General features: G+C 43.7%; 1 protein-coding gene across 3 annotated transcripts in view; it reads left to right on the forward strand.

Moving 5' to 3' along the window:
* The window catches only part of cdh7a (cadherin 7a), a 132701-nt gene that overhangs the window by 32712 nt on the left and 80356 nt on the right, over positions 1-19633 (forward strand). The window contains exons 1-2 of one of the 3 annotated variants that reach the window (XM_056364767.1): positions 11586-11932; positions 16489-17073. In XM_056364767.1, coding sequence (XP_056220742.1) covers positions 16837-17073 — 237 coding nt within the window. In that variant the 5' untranslated portion in view covers positions 11586-11932; positions 16489-16836. Of the gene's footprint in view, positions 1-11585; positions 11933-16488; positions 17074-19633 lie in introns of those variants that run through there. The other 2 variants (XM_056364765.1, XM_056364768.1) reach the window with 2 other exon arrangements.

Consider the following 19633-nt stretch of genomic DNA (forward strand, 5'->3'; position numbering starts at 1 on the left):
CAACCGCATAAACAGAAGTTTAGAGCCACCTTTACGTATATGTTATTGTTATTAATATTTAACTGCTTTTGGAAGGAAAAGAGTTGATCAGATATTAAGCTACCAGATAAAAACGAGCGGCAAAACCAGGCGTAAACGGATCCTGTATCTAGTGTTGCATTGTATTATTATGTTATGATATGAACAAGTATTCAAGACCACGCCCACTTAGGAGACAGGAAGTTTATGTGATTTCTTATAAGCTGCGCTGCTTGTAGTATCTTTGGTAACAGTGGCAACAGTAACTAAGAGGGGCGGGGCTTAGCAGTTGGTTATTTGCATTTGGAGTTAGACCATTGGAAAGTACACTGAGTTTTCATGCATCGCTCTGACAGTTCGGGACCAAGCATGAAAGCATTTGCAGGTTGGGACTCTCACCTCACCGCTGTCTGTCGGAATAGTAAAGGAGAGAATATTCAATAATACATATCCATGTCTGTGCAAGATGGTTGATAAAATACACAGAAATAGTCATTGGATGTAAGACAGCGGTATCCAACTGAGACAAACTGATGTGTCTCATGGACTAAGACATTGTATTGTATAAAATATAGCCCTTGATCCTAGCCTGCAGTATTGTGAATATCGGGAATTAAGAGTCTTACATTCTGAAGTGATCCTCATGCTATTTGGCGAGTACAAAGTGTGTGGTTTCGCCTCGAGCAATCGGTCTGACTTACATCTGAGGGGAAAAATCTGCACTGTAAGTTAAAATAGTGACTCTGAGGTCGAATAATTATGCGTCCCTTCGCGTGGAGTATTGCTGCACAGAAAAAGCTGCCTAACTAATTTTGACTAGAACAAGAAAAAGAAGAAGCAGAAGAAGGAAGGAAAAAAAAGAAAAACAATGTCGAAGGACACTGAAAGAGATGTGTTAATTTACAAAAGGCTTGAGGAAGAGTTAATTAAGCCAGCTGCAGGAATGGGAGAAAGTGCTGAGTCCTGGAGACACAAAATATTTATTCATCAGCCCATTAATGTTTAATTCCTTTTTTCCCCCTATTTTTAAAATGGAGGGAGAATGGAGGAAAAGCTTTGAACATTTGACCTTATATGTAAAAGTGTAGGGTGAGTCTGAGGAGCCTCGGGGATTGTCTTAATCATTAAGAACCAGCAGCAAGAAAAAAAACTTGCTCAATGCTCTGTTGGAGCGGGCTTACATTTTATTCAACTCAGATTCATTGCAGCATTTGAATATTCCCTTATATATATATATATATATATATATATATATACATATCATATTATGACCACGCTGGGATATTCAGGTGAGAAAACAGAGGGTGTGACCAGGTGACCTCTTTCTGGAAGATCTATAATTTCTCAAGACGAATGAACGCAATAGGAATTACAGTCCGGAGCAACATGCTTGTCTGAATTCTGCTCCAAATCTCCGTCACGTCACACACAACACTTCACGCTACTGTAGGTAGTCCTCCTTCAATCCAGCGAGATGTGTCTGATGAAAGGATGGAGCCTGACTGAGGAGGAAACAGTCCTGTGCTTGATTTGTCTGCAGCCTAATTATATGGCAACAAACGAGTTGCCAATCATGAGAATATATTGTCTGGTTTTATCTCAGGAACTCATCAAGTCAACCCAATTAAAAGCTGCAATGAGAAAGACATCGGCAGTGAACAGGGCTCTCATTCAGTTAATTCATGATTGCCAATTAAAATAGAATAGCGTGCAAAGTTGTAAAGCTGTCAGGAGGGCCAAGCTAAATTACCCTTTTCCACTTTGAATGATGGATGCGTTCATTCCTCTCCCTTATCTTATTTATTCTCTGGGTAGAAAGGGGGGTGGATGGATGGGTGGGTGGGGGCAAAAGCAGGAACAGTTTAAAGAGTGTGTCGCTAATGAAGAAGGTTCCTCCTTTCCTGAAAACCAAAGATTGTTTTGCTTCAAACTTAATTAAATCAAAGTACAGTATTCCAGATCCATGCGGACGGCTTATGTCTAACAAGTCACTTCTGAAAATTAAATCCACCGGGAGAGATTACATTACAAAGTCAGTATTGATAATGTTCCTTTTGATATAGGTGGCTTCATAAGCATATTTTACCATCACAATCAGCAGCATGAATTCAATTATTTTTAGGAAACCATCTAAAAAAAACAAACAAAAAAATAACTGTTGTGTCAACACAATGCTTTAAATGCCATTTTTAAAAAATGTGTCCACAACAGTTCAAGTGAAGGCAACTTATCCTGGTTGTGTCTTCTGCACCATTAGCCACTGTTGCCTTACTATTGATGGCCTAATTAAAATGTGTCAGGCTGAAATATGTCACATTTTTTAACGGCTGAAATTGATAGCTCACATTAATTTTCACTTTCTCAAAATGACCTTTAATTTTCGCTCGCCAAAATGCAGGCTTGTGTCTACACACGGCACACCCTCCCCCCCTCCCCCCCTGTTTCCGCCGCCGAAACAATATGTCAAAGAGCTTTGACAACACGCGGCGGAAGCTGACCTCCGAGCGGAGCGTCTCCAAGCTCAAATTGTCGTCACTCAGATTTCAAATATGTCAACACCTCCCCTGGTTTTCAACACTTTTTCTGTTAATAACTCATCATTGATAACCTCCCCCTCTCAGTCCCACTTCCTTTTGCAATTTACTCGCCTTTGCTCCGTTCCTGGAAGTTCAGCTTTAGATTTTTATTCTTTTTTCCCCCCTTCGGGATTCTGTCTTTGTGGAAGCAGAACAAGCCCCAGATCCAGAAATGTCACTGTGGTGAGGTTTTCCTTGAAACAGGCATGGGGGGGTTGGGGTGGGGGGTGGGGGGGTGATAGCTTCTATCTGGGCACCAGCAGCAGAGAGTTTGTTCTCATCCTCGGGAGAAGTGCTCCACAGGTCAAGCTCTTTGCGACAGATTAAAAGAGAGTGTCACTAACGTCACCCGGCCAGGGAATCAATGGCATACCGTAGGAAATGAAAGCTGTGACGGATGCGGACGACCACATCAGCTCCTGTCACCGGGTGTCCATGATGCATTTTCTTCATCCTGGCAGCTGCCGGGACCTGAGGGGGGTCCTGTCAGCTGAAGCCACCGCCACACACACACACACACACACACACACACACACACACACACACACACACACCCGTGAACCGTGGAAAACCCATGGGGGCCTTTCTGGAAAAGGCTTGCAGGGGCTCGCACACGCTCTCGCCATCAGCTCAATCAACTTGTGCCACTCTGAACTGAGCTGTGCTGCTGCACCGGCGCAGAACTGATCTCATTTCAAACGTGGTTTTATCCTCACATGAGAAATCAAAGTGTTAAAAGTTAGAAACAGAGGGCGAGAGAGAGACGATGAACTGACAGAGAGCGGAGTTATTTTGTGATGTGACTAATAATAATAATAAGACTTTCTTTCTCTGACCACATTGCACCCAAGACAATGGAATAATCATTTTTTATTTCATCTTTCTTTTTTCTCCATGTGAATAGAATCTCTTTTAGATGTGAACATTTGTTGTCATTTTCAAACTAATGTAGCTTCTGATTTTACAGCCCATGATATTTGAGGTTAGCTGAGGATAAAGAAAGAAAGCTCGCTCCCTCCCCCCACCAGCTGCTGCACACAGATGTTAACCGTGGCAGTCATTTTTTAAACAATGGGTCCTTGATTTCAGACAGAGGTAGACAAAAGCAAGTTAAATGTTAGTTTTACTCTTGCTTTCAGATTTTATTAGCTGTAGCTAGCTAGCTAATTTGGATGATGTTAGCTCATGAGTTGGTTGTGTTACTGATTTAAAACAATAACCTTGAGAATGGTTCTTCCAATGGCTCTGTTTCTTTTAATAGTCGTAGCATTATTGGTATAAGAAGGAAACATGTATGATCAGAATAACACATGACACATATCCCTTAACAAACAAGTATGAAATGCTCCCTCACTAGCCTACAAAGTTGCTATTAAGCTAGTTAGCTAGATATGCTAACATTAGAGCAGTTAACACGTTGTTTATTCTATTTCTCACACTTTTACTTCTGTGATTTAGGTTGTGGGTTTAGAAATCCAACAAAACAATGTACTATGAAATGCTCCTCGCCCTTGGAATTAGCTCTGGATTAGGTTACTATTTGCTAGTTAAGGTAGTTAGCCTGACATGCTAACATTACTCCAGAGCGGTATGTTTAATCCATTCCTGACACTTTTACAATCAAATTTTGGAAATATTTTTGAAGAAAAAAAGTTAAATTTAATCTTTTACTAGAGCGCCCATGAACAACACTTCAACAAGTGGAGCTGTCCAAAGTTTGAGAGGCCCCAGTAATCACTGCTTAGGGGAACTCACATAAAGCCAGTGGCCACAAGGGAAATCAACAATTTGCAAAAGACATTTTTGGCAGTTTCATCCTTGATTGTGAAGCAACACATGTAGTTTTATAATTATCTTTTTTTTTGCTCCTGGGGGTTTATTCTATTATGAGGAAGGATACGGATGCAGCATTTAAAGAAATGGAGGTATTCCACAGTTAACAGCAAATATTTGTCCTTACTTCCCAGTTTTGAACACGATTTCCTGCTCCTGCTGTAAAGTCAATTTTTTCCTTTGTGCCTTTTTTTTTTTTTTAAACAATGCCTTACTTTATATTCACTTTCTGTGTTCAAGAAGTAGAAGGAAAAAAAAACAGATTGGTAATGTATTTTGTTCTGTTTGCCCTCCACCCACTGACTCAGCAAGTGTTCTTGGCTCATGCAATCCCATTCACATAAAGATGGAAAGAAAATTTAATGGGGGGGAATAGAAACTCCTGGAGTTAATGAGAAACATTTGAAATATGCCCGATAAGAAGAAGAAGAAGAAGAAGAAGAAGAAGAAGAAGAAGAAGATGATGAAGACCTGTTATACTTCTCAGTTTTCCACTAGCATTCATTACCCAGTGTATTCAGTGAACCCAGCTCCTCATGCGTGCCTGTGTATTCCCATCTGACACTTGTTGGTTGATTGAGTCCATTAGATTATCTCTGTTCATTTCCTTTTCTTGAGATTGGAGACTCACTTCTGTCACCAGCGGGACGGTTCAGGCACAATGGGAACACCGTATTTGGCTTGACAGGACTGCATTTGATTTTCAGGATCAGGGCGCTTCACCTGACGCAAACACCACCTGGGTTGTTGGCTGTGCTGTTTGTGTTCACCTGTTTCTTGCAAGACAAAAAAAAAAAAAAAAAAGCGCAACTTGTTTCCTTGTTACATGGTGGCCAGGAAACACGGAGGCTTGTTGAAGCAAACAGAATGCAGATGCTTGTGGTGTGGGAAAAAGAAAGGAAGGAAGGAAGAGGCGAAAGCAGACGAAGGGATGAGGGGATAACAAGCTCTTTGCCAACCAGGCAACCATGAGTGCCATTGCTCTGCTGGAGTGAATGCAACAGGCCTGGGTTTTTCAGCCTGACTACTGGAGCATGTGAACACACATCTTCCCCGCCATGGGAGAGGAGACTGTCATGACAAAGCCAATGCCTTTGCCTCTTTTCTTTTTCTTTTTTTTTTTTCTTTTACTGTCCTTTCCTGCTTCTCATCTGTGTCTCTGTCTCATCCTGTCCTCATTTCTGTCTTGTTTGTGCTTCCTCTCCGGTTCTTTTTCTTTATTTCTCTCCCATTGTATGTAACACAAGGTGACATTATTGCCCATCTTTTTTTTTCCTTTTTTTTTTATTTTCAAAATAGAAAGAAAAGCATCTGGGTGATATGTAGTCAAGGCTGGCTGTCAAAGCCTGGAATGTTTGCCACCACTCAAGGAAATCCTAATTGAAAACCCCCGACTCTGGAGGTACAACAAATAAACTAGTTTAAATAAAAAAGTTTGTGTCTTAATATGAAGAAATATAGCAGAATTTCACCTGAGAATTTGAATTGTAATACACCACTAAAATCCAACCTTTCGTTTAAACACTCGTCCTCTGAAGACTTGAAGAGTGGAATTAGAAAGTACATGCAAATTGCAGCTCTTCTGCAGATGGTAGCTGCTGTATTCACCTTGGATTTACGGCAGTTATAATGGATAAAAGGAAAGGTTTGAAACATAAAAATAAAATAAAAAGATTAAAATATCAATAGAAACAACGCCTGCAGCAAAATCTCTCAAGCCCTCTGTTCTTCATATCTTCATAGTTACATATTAATGTGGCTAAATAGACTTTTATCTGGGACGGAGGACTCCCACTCAGGCTTTCATTCACGTAGCCTAGCTCACGTAGGCTATGCTAAGTTTTTGCTAATGCTTTAAGTTGTGGTCACATTCATCTCAAGTGCTTAGTGCTGAGCGTACAACCCAAAGTCCGGCATCGGGCTACAGGCGATGAATGAGCTAGGACACACGGTATATGACGGTTGAATCCAAAGCGGCATATTTAGCCACATTTTCAGGCCAAATATAAGAGTTTTTAACCCGCTGGTCATATGGAGACACAGCTGTTCTGAGTGGTTTTTCGAAATTTAGCTGTTTGTTTTGTGTTTTCAAGTTGTCTGTTTCACTTTGAGGGAACTTCTTCAAATTTGGCACAAACGTTCACTTGGACTCAAGGATGAACTGGTTAGATTTTAGTGGTGAAAGATCAAAGGTCAAGGTCACAGTGACCTCACAAAACACGATTCTGGCCTTGTGAACGCAATATCTCAGTAACATTTTGAGGGAACTTCTTCGGATTTGGCACAAATGTGATATCTCAACACCACCTGGTGAGGGAATTTGTTTAGGTGGCTGTAATGCTGTAATATCAGCGGAAATTGTGACCACACTTCCTGCAAATTTGCTGGTTGGTGGAGGGATACAGCCCGCACGGCAGTAATTCTAGTTTTCCCACTGTGAAGCCGGTTCCACATTGATATAACTGCCCTGTCAACCTCCATGAGAAAGGAAGCTAAAAGCGATAAGTGTTTCATGGTATTCACTCTCTCTGGTTTTTGGCCTCCTCCGTGTCCTGAGTGAAAAATCTGTCTCTTTAGCTGCCAATTTTTCATCTGCTGGTTTGCTAGCTGTGTGGCTGCTGGTTGTGAGGTTCACGAGAGGCGAATCTTTGAGCCTCCAAAACCAGCGGCGGGTTGGGGTGAGAAGTCTCTGTGGATTTCTTGATGCAGATGCCCGATTCAGATGCTTCAAATATTTCGTGTTGTATTGGGTCAGTGAGAAATGAATGGCAGCAAGTAGAGTAATAATCATAGGTTTCCTCAAGCGTCACCCCGATCCAGCGTATATCACAGGATATTATCGAGGCTATGTTGACACGGAGGATCTCCACCGACAGACTTATTTCTCCCTTTTCTTTTTTGTTGGGATTTTGTAGGTGCGGGGGTCTGTGTGTGAATTGAGAGTGCAGCCCGAGCTGCCACGGCTCTCCCGCTCTGTGACACACAGACCCGCTGAATGCTAGCAAGTCGGTGTGTCATTAGGATTCGGATCAGGATGCCGTCTCAGTCGACACAAACTGAGGTGAATGAACATGTCTGTCTGCAGTGAGACGTTTCCCTTTCATAACCTGCTGTGACGCGTCTGGAGGGAAATTGCTGAGAATGACCTCTGTACTTGTCTGTTATCTACACCTCCGTCTCAATCTCAAGTATTTACCTGGATTTCTTTTTCCCTTTTAAGGGTTTTCTCTGTCTCGATCGTCTCCAGGAAGAACGAATGTCACTTTACTTCTAGATGCGCTTTGCATAAGTGATTTCGCCTGATGCTGTATGACAGATGCCACAAGTTCATGATAAACTTTCAGTAACATTGATTATTCACATAGATGCAGAAGATTGTCCTTGAAGAATGACTGTCTCTGCAGTGTTGGCAGCCGGTGTCACCAACCACCAAGTCATAATTTTGCTTGCGTGCAAAATTGCATCTGCAAGCATGACAACATTTTCAACACACTGTATATCAATGAGGATTAAGACAATTTATATATGGGTGGTGGTGGTGGTGGGGGGGGTTGCATGCAGGCGTAGCATGCTCGGCAGTATCTCCCCGTGAGGAAATATGAGGAAAAAATAAAATACCTAAAAAGGGAATGGGGTTTGATAAAAACCTGTTACAGTAAATTATTCGAAGTCTAACCCTCTGGAAGACAAGTTCTAAGCTGCAACTCAGCAAGATTGCCATTCCTCCCCCGTAATCTATTTAACCCTCGGGGGAGCAGGAGAGGTATGGGCTAAATTAGTGTAATCTGAATGAGGTTGGTTTCTTGAATATGGTGGTTTCAGCCAGTGAGGGATTGCATCCGCCTCCAGCTCCTGCGGCCTCTGACAGACAATGAGGATATGACCATCTGAATCGATACGGCCAATCCACCATGATTAGGTCATCCATTAGTTCACTTGATCTTTCGACCCTCTTACATTGCATCTGATGAAAATGTAATCACTCAATACTTGCTGGATGATTAGTCTAAATCCCTGCTTCTCAAAGAGGAGGAGCGGGAATGTTTTGATGCAGCGTATGCAAATGAGCCCAGCTTTTGTATTTTGGTCATGGTGATGGAGTCAGGGGGACGTTAACTCCCCGGCCTTGTCCCTTGAACATCAAGGCCCCCTCTGTTGCCTCAGATCCCCGGGCTCTCTGCAACCCTATGAACTCCGTGTAGTGAAATGCATGTTGGAGCACACACACACACACACACACACACACACACACACACAGTGGCTGAAACAAACACTGTTCCTCATGTGTCTGAGCTCAACAGATAAAAAATAAAACAAAGCAATCAATCAGCAAAAAGAATTAGAATAAAAATAAAAATAATTAAAGGGGCCATTTTAACTCGTGTGCAAATGTCTCGGTGCAATTACGGAGCAGAAGAAGGAGTCAAAGATGAATTAGAACAACCGCTAAATGGAATTCAATTTGAAGATAAATCTGGATCCCACTGTCAAGATCACGGTGTGAAAAAGGTCACTAGCTTTTGAATCATTGCTCCACCGGCGCCGAGGAACCAGAGGGGTCGACCGCAGTGCGGCGGCGGCGAGCGAGCGAGCGCCATTTTCATAAACTTAAAAAAATAAACTTGAATCAAAATTAATTAAACTGCGAGTTGTGCGGACATTTCCATATTTCACTGTGGATTTTCTTATCTGCATCTGCATAATAAGACCGACCAGATTGTGTGTGTGTGTTTGTGTGTATATGTGTGTGTGTGTGTGTGGTTGATTGTGTGTGTGTGTGATTGTGTGTGGGGCTATTTCATCATTATTCTCCTTCTCTTGTTTACTTGTGTCTGGCTCCGTCTGAGCCGGTGATGTTCTGAGAAAAGCTAACACATGTTATGACAGCTCTTTTAGCTGTGAGCACAGCAACATGTTTTTCTTTTTAAATGTCCACTGGGGAAATCAATACCTTGTTTAGAGCTGAAATTGGCCAGTCAATGTTACAATCATCTGTTTTCCAATGACAGTGAAAGGCAGTAACTGGAATTATAATGTCAACCGCGTGTTAGCAGGTCAGACACTGACCAGCAATTAACATCGCTGATCAATTTATCCACGTATTTGCGCTGCTAGCATCAGTCCATATATATTTATATACATGTATATATCCATGTCAGTTAGAGCGTCGTCATCGGTCCATAAGCTGCTGCTCTTCCCCATCACTGTCTCTCTTGTTAGTGTGTGAACGAAGAGGTGTGTAACAGGGGAGCAGATTACTGTAGGCCAGGTGAGCGGAGGTCAGAGCATCCTGATGGGGGTGGGGGGGGGGGGTGGGGGGTGTGGGGGGTAGTGTGATGGCGGTGGGTTGGGTAAAAGGTGGAGGAGATGTGATGCGGAGGCAAGGCGGTTAAATGCCTGGGCCGGCCGTGGGATCCGGAGGGAGCGGGACGCCTGCCACATCACCCCGGGCTTCTCCTGACCGGGCCTGATGGATGGGGGAAGAGCTGACGAGCCGAGCTCCCAATGTCACTCTCCAATTAAATAACTCTCACCGCTGAACTGCTGCACCCCCCCCCCACCCCCACCCCATCCTCCCTCTACCTCTCCCCACTCTCTCCCCCACTCTTCCTGCGATAAACCTCCCCTTTCTCCTCCCTTTCACCTCTCCCTCTATTATCACACACCCACTCTCCCTCTGCACTCTGTCTCCATACATCCTTTAAGTTGAGTTCTCCCTCGCTTTTTTTAATCTTGTCATCACCCACCTTTAACTTCCCTCTCTTTCCCGCCCCTCCCTCTGCCTCTTAAAACATTATTCTCCACTCCGGTTTATTCTTCTTTTTCTTTTCTACCTGTGCATTGTCCAGTCAGTGTGTTGAGTTTCTGCTTTTGCTAACTGCTCTTCCAGGTATGACAGACAGAGGCTGCTCTTTCTATTAGTTTGGGTCAGCGCCTCCTTCTTAAATGACAGAGCAGAGAAGGAAAAAAAGAAAAAGAGCAGCACTGTTCTAATGTATTCTGCCTCAAAGATGCAAAGAGCATGGAGAGGAATACAAAGACTGCATAATGCATTTGTGACTAATGCCCTGCTTTGTGTGTGTGTGTGTGTGTGTTTAATATAATGTGAAAACAGATGTAAATACTTTGAGGAAAAAAAAAAAGGTAAAGTGTAAAACACCTGCAAACTCCTTTACCCTGACAAGGCTGGAGGAAGAGGAGGAGGAGGAGGAGGAGGAGGGAGGGGGGTATTCTTGTGCTATTATGCATATACTGTATGTATTCTGTCACTAATTAGGAAAAGTAACTAATACTGGCTGGTTACATTTGGTGTGTGCTTTAGTTGTGGAGAGGACCAGCCTCATGCAGCATTCTCCTGTCACCACGGGAGCTCAGTCTGCAGCTAATTGGATGAAAAACAAAACTCTGAATAGGAATGGGAGCCGGGATATGTATGCGGAAATGCACAAAAGAAAAATTCAAAAAATTTAATTTGGAAAGAGTGAATTATACAAGAAATAAAAAGAACAAAAACAGCAACTTTTGCAACTTTAAAAATATCTTTTTATTCGAACATTTCCTCGATTTCTTTCAGGATTTAATTAATTCTCAAGGTGAATTGGAGGAGGGGGGGGGGGGGGGTGGTGAGGGTGGAGGGGTGGAGGGGTGGAAGGGTGGGAATACTAAATTCCTCTCCTCTGGTTGGAGGTGTCAAGAATTTTGTATTGATTTTTCTTTTCACCGGCGAGGCCATCATTTAACAGTACACATGCCATCTGCTGCCAAAAAACTTGGCAGGTTGGTGAGAATTCGGCTCCTCGTCCTCTCTGCCAGAAACGCTGCGTGTGTCCCTGGCTCCCTCCCCGCCAACTTATTTTGGTCAAACTATTTCGATGGGCTCCATCCACTCCAGTCAGCGAGGATTTGGCTCAGACGAGAGCGTTTTTCCGCGTCTCGTCCGGCGCGCTGAGTCCTCGCCGCCGCTGCCGCTGCCGCCGCCGCCGCTGCCGCTGCCGCCGCCGCTGCGCGTCCCCCTGTTGCCTATGTAAGAAGAGAGAGAGAGAGAGAGAGAGAGAGAGAGATAGATGCATACCCAAAAAAAAGCTGCAGCTGGGGGGTATTCTGTTCTCTGCACAGAGGCAGCACTGCGCAGGATGTACGGAGGGAAAGAGAGAGAGAGAGAGAGAGAGAGAGAGGGAGGGAGGGAGAGAGAGAGAGAGAGAGAGAGAGAGAGAGAGAGAGAGAGAGAGAGAGAGAGTGAGAGAGTGAGTCAGACTTGCCACATCCCTGCCAAGGCTGAGCATTTACGCGCGATCTCCGGCAGCAGCCCTGCTCCGCCACCAGGACTAATTTCATCATGCAAACTTTCAAACTCTTTATTCTGACATAAGCTGCGTGTGTGGGGGATTTTTTTTTTTTCTGGAGAGGAGGGAAAAAAAATAACACGGGCTCAACTTTTACAAGCTGACACCATCTGTGAAGTTATTCCGTCCTTCTCCCGGTGAGTGTGATCCCGAAGAAGCTCGGTGAGGACAGTTGAGTGCTACCGTCATGTGTGTGTTTTTCATTCATTTATCCCCCCCCCTCCCCAACACACACACACACACACACACACACTGCGTCTCGGGTCATTTACGGTCTGCTTTGGTATTCTGTGCGGTTTCTCTTGTCCCGTCGCTTATTGTATAATTAGTATTCCGCGGACACAGGTTTCCTGCGGCGGCCGCTCAGAGATGTTGACTGTCGGTGTTTTCGTGCTGCCCGATTCCAATCATGTGCTGGTTGTCCGCCATCCTCCGTCTCCTCCTGCGTCTTTATTCCTCCAAACCCTGAAGTTGTCGAGATGTTTAATCGATCTGAGTTAATGACGCGCGATGTTTTTCATTTTATTTATTTATTTGTTTTCTTAATTTATTGGGGAAAACGTCTCTTATCGATCCCGGGAACAGGTGCGCCCTGCGAACTTTTTCTCTTTCCCTGCATTGTGCAGGTGTTGACGGCTAATGCGCAATGATTGATACTTAACAGGAGGGTTAAAGCAGTCAGGTCACATCAGTGCGCAAGGCCAACCTGAGGAGGGGGGGGGGGGGGGGGGGTGACCTGCTGATTTACTCTGCAAAGAGTCAATGTGAGTCTCTGAGTGCACGTCTTCATCTTCTCCTTCTGGGAACAAGTGGAGGGTAAAACATGCAACTTACGTCCAATCAAACCGGGACTCACGTTAAATAATCACGTCCACACGGTTCAGCAAATCCACGGAACTAGTAACTGCAGTGTGGACAGGTGAAACTGTGAAACACCATGGGTCAGTGCACAGTAACATATCTTATACAGATGGAATTGTTTTTATTCGTTTTTGTTTTTTTGCAAGTTTATTTTCAGCAACATGCATCAAATTATTTTGGATCTGACTCTGCAGAAATGATTTACTTGTGCTGCTCGTGGTTGTGTCGCTGTAAAGCCCTGAGCTCTCCACGGTGGGTGGAATACACAGCATGGTGTGGTGTGATGCTCAACACAGCAGCTGTGTTTATCCCAACATTTCTTGCTATGTTATCATGTTGCTGGGGGGGGGGGGGGCTGAAGGCTTAGTTTAAAGACTTAACAACTTTTGCCTTTTAGGAAAATGAATGAGCTTGTTTCCTGATTAGTATCCACTTCCTGTGTGGTAGATTAAACAGCTTCATGTGTGTTCTTGTGTGTGCAGGTATTGTGTTCCATCCACACCTGCACATCTGTTTGCAGATGTTGCCTCGTGTGTGTTTGTGAGAAGTGTGTGCAGTGTCTGCATGAATAGTCTTAAGTGTCCTTGAGCCAAACACTGACGAGCCACCATCTCTTGTTGTTGTTGTTGTTGTTGTTGTTGTTGTTGTTGTTCTGCACAGGAGTTGACTCCGTGCTCTAATTTCCCCCAAAAAGAGACAAACAAGGAAGAAAAGTGGTGCATTGTATTATTATTATAATATGCAGCCATTTTTTTTTTAATTATAAACAAAGCTTCAAATGTCACTACAATGTAAAAAAGAAAGAAAAGTGCTGGTTTCCTTCAGCGGATTCTTCCAGCTGATGGAGAATGAACCAACATGAAGCGTTTCTCACGGCGATAATGAACTTCAGTTTCGCAGCGTCGTGCGTTCTGGCCCACGAGTGACTCCACGCTGAACGTACACCCGGTGATGGAGGAGAATATGGATCAAAGGAAGCATGTGACTGGTTGCTGAGCGCTGTAGAACTGGTAATCCTGTTGTGAGACTGGCAAATGGGATTAGGACACAGTGTGTAAGAGAAACAGAGCCGGGGGACGACTGCGAGGCTTTTACATTCACGGCTTTATCTTCACATTTTCACTTAATTTGGCGTCATCACTTTGACACTGCCCCCACCTCCCCCCCCCCAGCCCCCCCCCCCCCCCAACACACACCCTCCTCTTCTATATGGACTTTGAGCATCTTTGATAGGCTGATGTTGTTTGACTGAATCAGCCAAATGTGGATATTTTGTGCTGATATCATGAATATTTTTAAATGATAAGGAAAAAAAAAAGCACCAGTTTTATTTTATTTTATTTTATTTTTTATCTGCAGGGCGGAAAAACCAACTGAAGCATTTAGAGCATTTGGCACCAAAACATTAGCAGGGTTTTAAGGCAGTGTGACCCACCCCGGCTGTTCAGCAGAAGGCTAAAAGTGCCTTTAAATGAAGAAGAATAGACAGTTTGATATCTGCGAGGAGAAGAATATTCCCTGTGTTTTCTCACTCAAGGTTTTTTTTTGCCATTCTGCTTTACATTTACATTTTTTTCTCGCCTTTTGTCTGCACAGTGACAGTTAGAGCAAACACAACTCCCATCGAGTGAGTTAACGCATCATTGATAACTGCTTATTGTCCAACCACCTGACCCCGACAGGAAGAGGAAACGTTCAAGTAGTCTCATGAAACGCTCTCGCCACATCCATCTTTGTTTGCTGCTAATTTCAAGCTAGATTTGACGCTGTGCTCTTTTAATTTTTTCTTTTATTTTAAATGACAAACCATTGAAATGTAGTGAAGAAAAAAAAACATTTAATAAAAAGCCGATATCTGCCTTACTGAGCACAACTGCATTAGTGTTATCTTCACTGACTCCCCACCTCCTGGTGTGTTCAGGGTCTAGTGAAATGAGAGGCATTAACGTGGCTGTCCGCTCGTCTCGAACTGACCCTGCGTCCCTGATGGGATCTTCTCTTCCCACGATACCACCGCTGCAACCTGCCTTCACAACTCGTGCTGCCCTGCAGCCACATCTGCTCCACTTTTCCACCTCTACCATTAGATTGTCGTGCAGAGGCAGTGACTCTGAGTCTGTGTGTGTGTGTGTGTGTGTGTGGCTGCACGTGCACGTGTTGCGGTCTTAAAAATCTGGAGTCGCCGGTTTATTTTTCTGTGGATCGACCAACTGATTAGTCGACGGGTCAGGAAGCAGAGGCGCAGCAGGAGGAGCGTTCCCACAGCTTCTCGGATAAAGTTTAGACTCGATTTGTGTTTGTCAGGATTCTTTCATCGAGGATTTGAAGCCTTTTTCTAAGAAATAAAAATAAATTCTCACACGATCAGGATGCTTCTCACAAACATGTCAGCCGAGGTGACAATCATGCAGTTGGTATTTATTTCCTTGTTAATTATTAGCACTGGGTAATGACTTTGCCATTAAGAAGTAACAGCAAATCACTTCCAGCAGGATGTGTGGTGGGCTGTTTTTCATTTTTAGCTATGTATGGAGGGATTGGGGGGGGGGTAAGATGAGAAGTGGAGAATCTGTGTGGGTTGAAAGAGGTCACTGCATGCCAAAGCAATTACCTTCGTCGTCCAGGACCCTGCCAATACTCTGCGTTGAGGAGGGAGGGAGAGAGAGGTCAGAGGAAATAAATATAGGTGCGGTCCAGCTCTGTTTTCTAAACGTCTGAAATGTCATTTCTGAGTCAGTATCATCCCCATTTGTTGCATAAATTTTTCCGGCGAGCTCTCCAACTTCACAATATTTATTGAAGGAATTTGCTGAAGTCGTTGTTATATGTCAAAACCAGACGAGATAACGCCGGCGATATTATGAAGTCTGTGTAATTGCTTAACTGCTCGGCGCTGCCAGGATGTTTTGTGACATGAAGAACATCATCTGTCAGGAGCTGATGCTTTTCTCTCGCTTTGACAAGTCTTCATGTTCTGGCATCTTTTTTGGAAGGAGGGGAGGGAGGGAGGGAGGCAAGGGGGTCGGATCTGTCACAGCACGAGGATGGCACCCCCACCCCCCACCCCACCCCACCCCCCACCCCCGCATGTGCTCAGGCCGACAAAACAAACTGCTCGGGAGTAGAGGTCAGGAGCGCTCGGGCCATCATGCTGCTGACAGCTCAGATTTATTTTTAATCTCAGTGATGAGAGCTCGCCATCACAGATCATGTGGCTTGTTAGCGTTAGAGTGGCGATCCCTACACCCCCCCCCCATCTCCTCCCCTCCCCTCCCCGCCACCGCCATTACGCCATGATCTTATACGAAGGAAAATATGACAAAATAACGACCTTGGTGAGGTAAAGCCCAGATAATTGGGAGGCAGCTGAATGGCGTTTGATTGTTATTCCGTGCAGCCACTGTTGTTTCATTCGCTCTGCAATCTCTTTGCTTATGTGCGTTGAAAAAGCCGGGTCACACACACACACACACACACACACACACACACACACCCACACACCCCCTATTAACAGTTTGACCTCACCCACTTTCTCTGTGGTGTGTGTGTGTGTAGGTGAGAGTGTGTATGTCAAGGACGTTGTGCTGATTGTATTTACTATTCTATTCATTTTTGCGTTTCTTTTTTCTTTTTTTTGACCAATTTCCTCATGATTGGTGAAAAATGTCATTATAGTTGCATCAGCAGGCCCATCACTCCACGTCTAAAGTGACAGCGGTCACACGGGCAATTTTGCTGACAGTACTTTCTCTCTTCTCTCCTCTATGTCTTTGTCTCTCTCCTTTTTTTTTCATTTTACCCCTCCCTCCCTCTCTCTCTCTCTCTCCCTCTCTCTCTCTCTCTCTCTCTTCTGATAGGTGCCAATTATACAGCCCGTGTGTTGAAGCCTCCCCGGCCGCCATTGACCCTGTTAGCCAGCTTTAATGTCAACTCCCCGGCTCCAAAGTGGAGGGAATTACCCCACTTTTAGTCTCCAATGAGGAAAAAAGAAGAGCAACACAGCAAAATGCAGAGCTTGACTCTTTTTCAACCCACGCGCTCGTTTCAGTGTCTGACTGCTCTTGCTTTCTGGTGAAACACAGGGTCAGGACTGTGTGGATAAAACCCTGAGGGTTTTGACATTTCAGCTTTTCTGTCCTTTTTTTTTTTTTTTTTTTTTTAATTTTTCTCTTCTGGCCTCAGTGCTTTTTTGGAGGGGGGCCCAGATGATGGGGTGGTGTTGCTCAGGCATATGCAGAGCCCTGGCTCTCCTGGCGCTCCTGCTTCCCTTGCAGGAGAGGGGCTGCTGGGGGCTGAAGCCCAGCTCTGGGGATCTGGAGAGGTCCCCGCACTCAGATCCAGACCCCTGGGACGTCCTGCACAGGCACAAACGCAGCTGGGTATGGAACCAGTTCTTCGTATTGGAGGAGTACACAGGAAATGAACCGCTCTATGTTGGCAAGGTAAGTGATCTTTGGCTGTTTGTGGGTCAGCATTAGCATGGCTCAACAATGCATTGTTTCATGCACAAAAGAGTGCATTTGCAGAAACAATAATCTTCGACTGAACCTTTCCCCTAGTTTAAAAAAACAAAACACCTTGATCCCCACATACCCTATTTTTTGTAGGTCTGTTGCACCTGTACGGAACTACACATATCAATAACCTCTTAGCAGAAGGACCTGCAAAATCTGGGACACAGCAGAGTTTTACAGAGTTGTATATATTTCCAATGCCCTATATAATGTTAAACAAATGAAGAGACAGAACACAGACAGTGTGGGAGGGTATTGTGTATTTCATTCCAGCCAGGCTGAAGTACGCGCTTGTACAAATGTACAGTTTTAGTTTAGAGGCTGTTGCACAACATGACAAGGTAATTTGCATCTTAATCAGCCCCCAGAAAAAAGGAAATATATGTGTCTTTGTGTAGTCGGTGTTCTGCCAAGGTGCAAGCAGACAGACAAAAGTAATGCATGTTTTGGTGGGGAGGTGTGAAAGCCTCCCAATGACATTTAAAGAGAGGCACAAATGACACGGTTAACGCGAGGGTGCACTCACAAAGTGACTGCGGGGTAACGCTGCTGTTCTGTTATGGATCACATATCCTCAGGCCGACACCACGAGAAACAACACAAAAGCAAACTGCATCAAAAATGTAAATATGTTTATACAACATATGGTTAAAATGACCTTGTGTTTTCCTTACAGCTCCACTGTAGCGTGTTGATGAACCGTTCAAGTGCTTATATGTTGCCTGGAAATGTTAAATGTGGAGGCACAAAAGTGTTGCTGAAGTACACCTCATGCTGAAAAGCATGTTTGAGAGGATAATTTAACAAGGCAAGTTATGAAGCAAAGTTTATACACAAAGGAGTTTTTACATTTACTCATTTGGCAGACCCTATTATCCAAAGTAGCTTTTACATAAAGCAATAAAACTCCTAACTACTTTATAGACAAGTCCCTCGATATGCACCGACACTACAGAAACCCAATCAATGTGCTTAGTTATATTCCACTTCTGGAAGTAACTAGTAACTACAGCTGCCAGTTAAATGTAGTTTAACAAGTACAACACAATATTTCTACTTGAGATGTACTATAAAGTAGAATAAAACTGGAAATACTCCACTTAGATACATTCTACCACTGAAAACAACTAGTGAAAACAGGTGTTAAATCAGCGTAGTGGAGTAAAAAGGAAATGATTTCCATCATAAATACAGCAAAGTAGAAGTAGAAAGTGGAATAAAAGGAAAAAAACTGAAGTAAAATAATAATTCAAACTGTAAAAAGCACAGTATTTAGTGGAAGTGTAATCAAGCTCCTCATAATTTACTTAGTTACATTCTACCACTGAAAACCAACAGAAAATACAGGTGTTAAATCAATGTAGGGGAATAAAAAACACAGGAAGTAGAATAAAATGGAAATACTCGAGTGGAATCAAGTACCTCAAAATGTACTTCAGTGCAGCAGCTGAATACTTGTACTGAGTCAAAGTGCACTATTGGTAATAATAAAAAAAAAACAACTGGAAACCGCTGAAAGCAACTGGTGAAAACGGATGTTAGTAAAAAGGACGTTATTTCCTTTAGAAAATACAGCAAAGTAGAAGTTTATTCAAGTGAAATCCAGATACAAGAACCTCAAACCTTCTTTTTGATGTCTGATATTAATGTTGAAGCTGCCTGTTGTAAAGTCATTGGTTTACACCACAGGGTTCGGTGTGCACAAATGTTGCCCTCCCGTTCCCCCCCAAGCTTTCAGCACCACAGTGTAAATGGACAGCTCCTGCCTGGAAAATGGCTCTAGCGTGTTGCGGGTGCAGGGCCAGATGGGTCTTGGATAGCTCTCTAGATCCTTGTTATCTTGGAGAATTTTCTGGTCTTATTATGAAATTAGTTTTCATCTTTCCGCTCATCTGCAGGATAATCATTCTCATCTGCATGTATTTGCTGGGTCTGCCTCTCACAAGCCCATTTCCTTGCTGCCTCTGAACTGGATTATCGTCTCCAGCTGGAATTATGGTACATTTCACTGTCCTTTTGTTCTCCTCTGTTTTCTTTTTTTGCCAGGGGGATGTTGGGGACAGGGGGGGGAAGCATCTAAATCAGAATGAGCATATTTGTGACACTACTTGAGTTCAGCTAAAGGTCATTTCTTGTCCGAGCATCCAGTGGTGTCTTAAAATACTGTTGGACATTTCATCTCATATATCTGACGAGTGAGGGGAGGGAGGGAGGGAGGGAGGGAAGGGAGCAGTATTTATTTATCTGTTTTTATTTTACGCTCGTGAACATCTGCGCTGTGTTCACTCTGATTCAAATGTTTCTGCCCTCGTCCTGTGTTGTGCCCATTTGAAAGTTAAAGAAGAGAGGCCGGTACAGTTGGATTTCGAGTGCTGCTTTTTCTTTTACACATGCTTGTGTCTGATTGCTTTTCTTGTTAGTAAATCCCAGAGGACATGAGCAGACTGATTACTTATTCATAGATGTGGAGAGATCTGCTTATCCACAT

The sequence above is a fragment of the Seriola aureovittata genome, chromosome 20 (assembly GCF_021018895.1).
Source record: "Seriola aureovittata isolate HTS-2021-v1 ecotype China chromosome 20, ASM2101889v1, whole genome shotgun sequence".
Lineage (NCBI taxonomy): Eukaryota > Metazoa > Chordata > Actinopteri > Carangiformes > Carangidae > Seriola > Seriola aureovittata.